At 44.2% G+C, this 8,764-nt stretch overlaps 1 protein-coding gene across 1 annotated transcript; it reads right to left on the reverse strand.

The window, feature by feature from the left end:
• Positions 1 to 2,192: 2,192 nt before the first annotated feature.
• AICDA (activation induced cytidine deaminase) lies at positions 2,193 to 8,709 on the reverse strand. Its single transcript, XM_084506421.1, has 5 exons — positions 8,579 to 8,709; positions 4,924 to 5,071; positions 4,167 to 4,437; positions 3,902 to 4,017; positions 2,193 to 3,600 (listed from the first exon to the last, which is right to left on the reverse strand). Exons 1-5 carry the CDS (start codon positions 8,584 to 8,586, stop codon positions 3,547 to 3,549), a joined length of 597 nt encoding a protein of 198 aa, XP_084362547.1. The 5' UTR covers positions 8,587 to 8,709; the 3' UTR covers positions 2,193 to 3,546.
• Positions 8,710 to 8,764: the final 55 nt, after the last annotated feature.

An 8,764-nucleotide genomic window follows, 5' to 3' on the forward strand; every position in this document is an offset into this window, starting at 1 on the left:
CTGTGTGAACGGAAACACAAGCTCAACATTCAGTGACGAGGGAGCTGTCCCCAGCATGTGGGCAGCACCCTGGGCCTTGTGAGGAATGGAAAAAGCACCCAAAACTTTGTAAATCCAGTCATGGAGAGTTTTCTGAAGGGCAGCCCTGGTGAGAGCTCACGAATCTGCCAGATTTGCTGTGAAATCTTTAGGATTCTGGCATTAATTTTATCTTTAGTTATTATGATGAGAGTAACAAGAGATGGACACACTCATGAAAGCATGGTTTGGGGCAGCAGCATACAGTTACTCAGATGCAGCCTGTGACTTACTCCTCATTGCAAACTATGAGATGCTGGACCAACCAAGAACACAGACCCTTGCTCTACATGGTGTCCAGTCTCCTAAAGAAAACTCCTCCCAGAAATCACAAACATGTGTCCTGTTTCCCACAACTCAGGCAATGGTGTCTGAGGTATAATCCCCACAATCCCCCTGAGGGTATAGCTTTTTCCTGGGTGAATACCAATGAGGAAGAGACCTAGAATAGCATAGCGACTATCTCCATAAGGGATATGCTATAAACACAAGTGATACCCGACAGTGTATAAGCAGTAGTGAAATGTTCCCTATATACACAGTCAAAAGAGCAAGTAAAAACTTCTTTGGCTGAAAAAAGTAATGTTACATTAACGTCATCCTCCAGGGAGTCATTCTTGGCAGACACACCTAATTCATTTGAGGTTGAATTAATTTATAATGCTAGTTCAAGGAATATTTTTTTTAGCATGTAATATGAATTAGTATATAAAAACAGAAAAAATGCAGTTCAATATATATATATGTATTGCAGGAGAGCTAAATTCTTATAAATAAACTACATGGATTAGCTAAACAGTCTACTCCTTATTTAATCTGCCTTAAGTTCAGAAGAATCAGTTTGGGATGCAGTACATGTTTCTTTGCATTTACTCATTGCGTTTATCCTCTTGTTGTGTAATGTCACTAATATCCTTACTTCAACATTAAAATTTATGGAATGTATTTTCTGCCAAAGTTTTTTGACAGAATTTAAACAAAAAGAGTGTCTCAACTGCTCCTTTAGAAAATGCTACTTTTCCTAGTACCTCTGCAACAATTTCATTCAGAAGGACAAAGGTATTGTATGAGCCAACAACAGAAACTGGAAGACAGAAATCCTTTTCACACTTCTGCTTCTCCTCTTGGTTTGTAATGTATGTTGATTCAGTACTTCTGTGTCCAGTTTGGTCAATCATGAGTCAAGAATGCGGAGGATCAATGGATGAAGTATCTTTAATAACCTTAGCATTTACATCACTGATTTTTGGTAGTATTTCCAAAGTACCTATTGCCTGAACTCTTTGTGACCTTGGTTGCTGGTTGACACTGTCAAGAGTTTCAAAATTACAAGTGAAAAGGATAAACAGTCTAATATGATAGTGCCAGTTTCTCTCTGCAGAAATCATGAGGGATAAATTACTTGTGAATTCTTTGTGTCAATTTCTACTTTCCACACCCATGTGGTACCAAAATGATGACAAAAACAAATGCTCTTTTGTAAAACCTTTACTTATATAAATAATATGCACCATATCAGACAAATATACAACACGATGTTTGCAAATTAATGCTTTGCAAAGAGCTCTCACTGCTATTCCTGGTCCAAATTCCTCAAGATGAGAGTGCCTCAGGAGCCTGAAGTTTTACGAAGTTTGTGCTGCACTGAGCTCTGACCTCTCAGAGCAAGAGGCACTGTGGGTGAAGAGCTGTGCACTGCCCTCCTGCTGGCCCATCACCAGAGGAGGCACTGGGAAGAGTGACAGGGGAACCTGAAGCCATACAGAGAAAGAGGAACAGGGTAGAACAGAGAACTCACAGCCATAATGAAGGAAATGGCAGAGCACCTCCAGAGCATGGGACCACACTGTTAGCCCTAATAAAGCTTGAAGAGGTTGGACTGCAGAGGGTGATCCATCTGAAAGTTAGGTAGTGGGAAGGTTGGAGATGAGTTGCTGTTTACTATGAACCAACATCTTCAGCTTAGTAAGGATTATGTCTCCAGCACCAGGTGCTAATGGGGTCCCATTACGGAAACACAGTGATTGTCAGACAGGAGAATGGATTGATTTTGCCCCCTACTAAAGGTTTCTACAGGCTGTACAGCTTTGCTCATAACTTTTTTTTTCTTTTTCTTTTTTTTTTTTTTTTTCTGGTCAGCTCTCTGTCCTGTCACTGACTAGCCATATATAGCTGTATTATGGGCAATAAAAAGCCTGTAAAGACAGAGGACTGTAGGAGTGTTAAGGTGCCTCCAGCGGAGGACAGCTGGCTGGGGAGGGAGCACAGTGCAGGTCTGATCTAGGAAGAGTTGCTCAGTGGATGGAAAAAATTCCAGTAGTGAGACCTGTGGTGCTCCTCCCTGCAGTATGTCAAGAAACAGATAGTGCCTGATGTAGACACCAACACACCATCCAAAATGCTATGGTCTAGCAAGAATGAGAAATTAAGTTTTGAGGGACTATACAATGTGGAAATGGTTTGCTTTCTGGTAGATATATGATGTAAAAACATCTCTATGGTGAAGTGCCTTGGAGGCTTCTTTCCTGGCTGCATGAGAGTTTCACACACTGACCAGTCCTGACACAGAGCTGTCATGGTTCTCAATGTAGTCAATAGGCATTGAGTGGACGGACTTACGATTTCTGCATGGGATATGTCTCACTGGCCATCTAGAATTGTAGCTCACACTTGAAAATTTTGACTAGCAAATCTTTTGCTTTCATTTTAAGTTTTTATTGTCTAGTTTCAACATGTCATAGGACACAAAACCTGAATCCACAGCTACTGAAGTTCCGTGTTTTCTGGGCAGGAGGCATTACAGGGCCCAGGCCTGCACACAGTCTATTTACAAGATCAGCTGGCTTCAACCAAGGTTTTCAAGCTGAGCTGCCTGAGCTGTCCAGGACTTGGTTCAATACCCTCAGTGGGGCTTTCCAATAACTGGCCAATTTGGCTGTTTGGGTGTAGGCTTTACCACTTAAATGCTGATGGTTTTCACATTCCTATCCACATCCAGAAGGATAAATAAACTACTTCACAAGGGAGGACATACAGAGTAGCTCAGTGTAGTGCACCTCTAAGGAGCAAAAGACTTGCTCTCCAAAGCCCTGGTGACTTTTGCACATCAGTGTGATGTCAGTGAACACAGCCACACAAAAAGCACTGCAGCCAAACCCAAAACTCAATATATTGGACCACCTGAATTAGCTCTAAAGGGACCGAGGAAAGGCAAATAACTCCCTGGCAATGTCACTGCAGTCCCAGCTATTCCCAGCTAGCAATGGATGGTGTGAATCTCAGGGAATGTGTCTTCAGAAGATCAGCCTAATTTTCCTTCGAAATGAAAAAGTAAAGATAGTCTTATCTCTGGACACAGGGTTGGAAGGAAGAGAGATGGAAAGAGGGAAGAAGAGAAAGACATGTGAAGGAAGAGTTGAAAATCAAAGAACGAGTGTTGAAGTCTTCTGATTGCTGATGACTTTTGCTTCAAAGTCCCAGAGTTTTAAAGGCATCTCGTAAATCATCTACTTCATACAATGGCTGTAGAACAAAATATAAGTGGTAGATCAGTTATCAAGTGAGCAAAAGCCCATAAAAATGAGGAAGGAGAAAAGAATGGCATGAGATGGGGTGAGAGGTGGAAGAAGGGAAGAGAATGATGAGAGGGGATACGAAGGAAGGTGGGAGAAAGAGGTATGAGGGATGTGAAGAGTGAAGACACAGGGAGGAGTGAAATGACAAATGGCACAGCTGGACTTCAAGAGCAGAGCAGAACTACAGCAAGGAAGAGAGGAAGAAGCTGAGGGGAAGAGGTACTGTAAGGAGAAGAATTGGTCCTCACCAGGAGAATCCGTCGGAGTTTCCTGGACAGATGGACAGAGTTTTCATGCAGTCCTTCCCAGGCTTTGAACGTCTTTTCCCTATTCTCCACAAATGTGTTCCAGCAGTAGAAGTAATCTGCACAAGGCACAGGGGAGTTAAAGAGTGCTCAGGACTGCCCCAGAGAAGACACTGACCTTTCCTAGGTTCGGTACATCATCATATCGTGCCATCACCTTCCCTTCTCCATAGCTTTCAGTCATCTTCTTTCACCCTGCCCACCTTACCTTTGAAGGTCATGATGGCGATTTGGGCCCCAGCCCGATGCAGGCGCCGTAGCCCCTCGGGCTCTGCCTTGCGGTCTTCACAGAAGTAGAGGCGGGCGGTGAAGATGCGCAGGGTCAGGTTGGGGTAGGCACGCAGGAAGTCAGCCACGTGTCGGGCGCAGTCGTAACAGGGGCTCCAGGAGGTGAACCAGGTGATGCGGTAGCAGCGGCCTGGGTCCAGGTCCCAAGCTGAGATGTAGCGTAGGAAGAGAACCTCCACGTGGCAGCCCATCTTAGGGAAAGAGGGAGAGGGGCAAAGCGTGAGGCAGGGGTGAAGGAAGCTGCAAGAGGGGCAAGGAAGAAGGCGTGAGCTGAGTGAGATGTGGGGGTAGGATGGACAAGGTGGGGGACAGGTCTTATGATCAGTGCACAGAGGAAGAGGGCACAGTGGTAACAGAGTGAAAGGCTGGCTAGAAAAATGCAGGGACACTCTACAAGAGGCTCCTGTGGGAGCTAGGAAGGAAAACTGAGGTACTGATAAAGCAGCAAGGACTGTAAATATCTTGCTAGCAATACAGTCTGAGCTAGCACGAGTTACAGATTTATCTGGAGGCTGCATCCCCCAAATGTTATGTACCGGTGCAGTGCCTATTCCTGTGGACATGTGTCAGATCAGGTGCTGCCTCTTGCAGCCCTTATTTCCCTGTTACCCCAGGCAAATGAGCTGCATGTACCTCAGCATGGATATAAGAGTAGGATGCCAAGGTGTTCCCTGTACCTTGTTACGCAGGTACCCAAAGTCCAGGGAGCATGACGTGGCACTGTCACGGCGCTTCACAACATAGCAGAGGTAGGTTTCACGACGGCCCTTGGCCCAGCGCAGGTTCTTGAAGTTGTAGAGGAAAAGCTTCCTCTTCATCAGGAGACTGTAGGAGAAGGCAAGAGACATTTTACATTAGCCCTACGCTGGAGCCAGCTATTGGCCGTGTCTATGTCAGGCGCTCAGCAACAAAAATATCCCCACCGAGTCCAGGCCCCTCAGTGAGAGAAAAACATCAGTAATTTGCATGCAATATGTTAGGGAAAGGGTGTAGACGTGACTGTGGGGATGAAGCAGGTGACCTAGCAAGTGGAAACAGTAAGTGAATTAGTAATGCTTAGTCAAACAGCAACCATGGCTAAGTGTAGTGTGAAAGTATCTGCAAATATCCAAAAGATGGACACCAGTGAGAGCAAAGGATGAAAGTGTCTGAGAAGAGTTGATCTTGGAAGCTGGGAGGGTCTGGAGTTCAGTCATCCAGATATATTCTTTCGCTGTTGAAACCCTGAAAACCGTTGGGTGAAAGGAGGGATCAAATTGGAGCCTCTTCAGAGAAAACTGGACAGAGTTTCTTCCCAGCATTGCCCAAAGGAGGAACATGTCTGAAAGTGTACAGGGCTAGAGATTAGAAGCTAGGATAGGGTAACATGTCCTAGCTGACAGAAATAAAAGGTAGGGTAGGGTTGCTGACACATCTCCAGAGGCAAGTACCATTCCCATGTGAGGCAAGCACAGAGATTGGCAAAGGATGGTTCCCATGCTAGAGATCCTGCTGGGGAGAGGTAATAGGAGCATGGGGAGGGTAAAATAGTCATGAACCTTATCAAAAAGCCTTACTGCCAACTGGAGGTACATAGGCAGCTGAGAACAGCTGTGTTCACTGAGGTAAGATATTCACCTCCCCCGCAACAACGTAAAACAGAAGTGAATGGGTTAAAAATAATCACATCCTTTGTCACCTTTTCCCTCTGGTAGGCTGGTGTTGAGCAGGGAGGTAGGGTCAGTGTAAGTGATACAGAGCTGAGTTTTCTGGAGGTCTCCAGTGAGGTGTGGAAAAGGGGAATTTAGGTTTGCTAGGAATTTCCTGGTTTATATCTGAGAGTATAAGCAAGGCAAAATCCTTATGCAAACATCCTCCATCTATTCCCAGTTGTCACCACAAAACCTGAGCACAACAGAGTGGTTAACTTCCAGATAAAGGTGGCATCCTCTCTGCTCCTCCAGAGGTTTGTCTCCACTGTGCATGCTCACACATGGTCATTGCACCATAGGTGATAGTTCACAGTCACAGCCACCCTTTTACCTTTTGTAACCTTGTGAATGTTTGCTGTCATTTAGCCCTCTCCAGTGCACCTCTAGCACTCCCAGCTGAGACACTGCATTGCCAGAGTCACTTTCTTCCCTCAAAGCATTCTTGCTGCCTGATTGTCCTGCAGATAGGCAAGCCGCTCACTTGCACACATCCTCTTTCCTGCCATGTGGCCCTCAGTTTGCAGTGCAAAGTTACCTGTCTTGCTCACATAAAGCAAACACACACATACTTATTTATGCCATCCTTTATACACACAGGTTGCTAGAGGAGTAGATCATTTGTGAGCTGTAGCATGTCCCCTGCTAGGAGAAAGTCCATACAGAATACAAGGCCCTGCAGAGTCCTGCGCACACTCAAAGTGCAAAGCATCCCTACTGAGCAGGTTATTCAGCAAATCAATAGCCCCAGGCAATTCTTGGAGATCTGTCCTGTAAGCACTGCCCCAGGCCTGCTCTGCTGGGCTTGCAAGTTGTCAGGAGTAGAGTACACACTGATCCTGCTGAACTTCATCACCCCTTTCTCTGACAGTTCACACTGTGTGTGTGTTTCCCCTGACCATTTTTCTCTCTTGCACTGTATGTTCTCCATCATACTTTTTTTACTTGTTTCACACTGGTATTTCTCACACTTAGTGCAGCCTCACTTCCTACCACCTCATATTCATCTTGCTTCCCTATCTGTGAGCACTTATGAACATATGTTTATGTTTTCTGACACAGGCACACCCACCACCACGCATCCCATTCATCCACTCACAAAACTGTTGCTCAGTGATTTGTCTCAGGCTTCTCCCTTTTAAATGGGTGTTATCAGACAGATGTGGGGAAGAATCTTCTTCCTTGTAGAAGTGTTGGAGAGCAGACATCCCTTCTTTTGAGACAGATCGTCAGGTGATTCAGATAGGATAGCCCAGACAACCACATGTGTGTGATAGGCCAGAGGGTTGCAAAGCTCTTAGCTGGGGGTATGTATGGCACAACAGCAGAAAATAGAGCAGAGGAATGGTGAAAAATACAATCACTTGTAGAAGAACCACACAATCCAGGTGAAAAACTATTGAAATTATAGTGATGTTTCATCAAAATCCACATGGAAAAATGTTTTTCAACACAACCGTAAGTTTAGGGAAAACAGGCTTTCCCTTTTATCTTTTTTTTTGTTTGTTTGTTTTGTTTTTAATTATTATTATTTTATTTCTTAAATTTTGCACAAAAAATATTTGCTTTCAAAATATTTCTGATTTTCCTTCCAATTGTCCTTTTCCTCACACCTTCCCATTTTTTTCAATTCAATGGTTTTGAATGTAGTTGCAAAGAACAATGAAGAATGAGAAATGACCACCAACAAAAGGGAAATATAGTAATGATCATTTGGGTTATTTTTCAGTGTCAGGACAAAGTAAAGACAGTGCAAGAAAATTCTGAGTCACAGAAGCCATATGTGCAATTAGAAATGTTCATTAACATCAATTTCTGTTTTCCCTTCTCTCTGGAATTGACCATCCCCAGGGATTTTCACCAATAAGGATTTCAGAACATGACTGGTAGGACAAGTACAAATGAACAAGTGTTACAGGGAGCTACTGAGCAGATCTGCAGCTAGGCACAAAGAACTGTTTACATGTGAAATTTGTATAGCTGTTGCATAGCTCAAAAGAAAGCAGCAAAGACACAGGAGCTGTGATTATACTCAGGCACTGAAGAATTTGACTGAGCAGAGATCTTCCTTTCAAATAAAGACTCATGAATCCAGTCCTGAAATCAGAGTGAAGGCCCCTGAGAGCGTGAATGATATGCAACAGTGGAGAGTGATTTTAGTGGTAATTAGCTTGCAGCATAATTGAAGTGCAAGTAGAGGAATCCAATGCTGGAACAGTCTGTGCCTAGGAGCACAAGGGTGATAGCAGCAGAAACATAATAAGGCAGAAATCTGATGTAAGATAAAGAACAGGTGTAGAGAGAGAAGAGTAGGCAGAGATCGAGATGCTTATGCAGATAGCATCTGAATGTTCACCTTTCTTTTTTTTTTTTTTTTTTTGTTTCTAGAAAAGAGAGAGAATGAAAAGGAAAAGAGAATAGTCACGAGAAATGACAGAAAGGGAGAAGAATACAGGGTGGTAGACAGTCATAGAGAGAAAGAGTGGTGGGGACAGAGACATGTGATGACAGGATGGGAAGTTAGATCGCTGAGTCAGACGGAGAAAGGGAAAGGGACAGTAAGCACCAAATGGACAGCAGGTTAATTCTAAGAGGAAGACCCTGATTTCTTCTATTAGCAAGAAACTGGAGACACTCATTTTACCTGTCCATGACTGTCAGGTTCTCTCTCAGGTGATGGGGTTGTCTCTCAGGCTCTGTCTGCACAGTCCTCTGACTTGGTACACAGAAATATGGACTGCCCTGTATGATCCCTCCCCATTCACCACTATCTACCCCCTGCCAGATTTCTGTGGGGTGTGGTGAGGGGAGGAGTTAGAAAGGTCTCTGG

Source organism: Aythya ferina (assembly GCF_964211825.1).
Source record: "Aythya ferina genome assembly, chromosome: 1".
Lineage (NCBI taxonomy): Eukaryota > Metazoa > Chordata > Aves > Anseriformes > Anatidae > Aythya > Aythya ferina.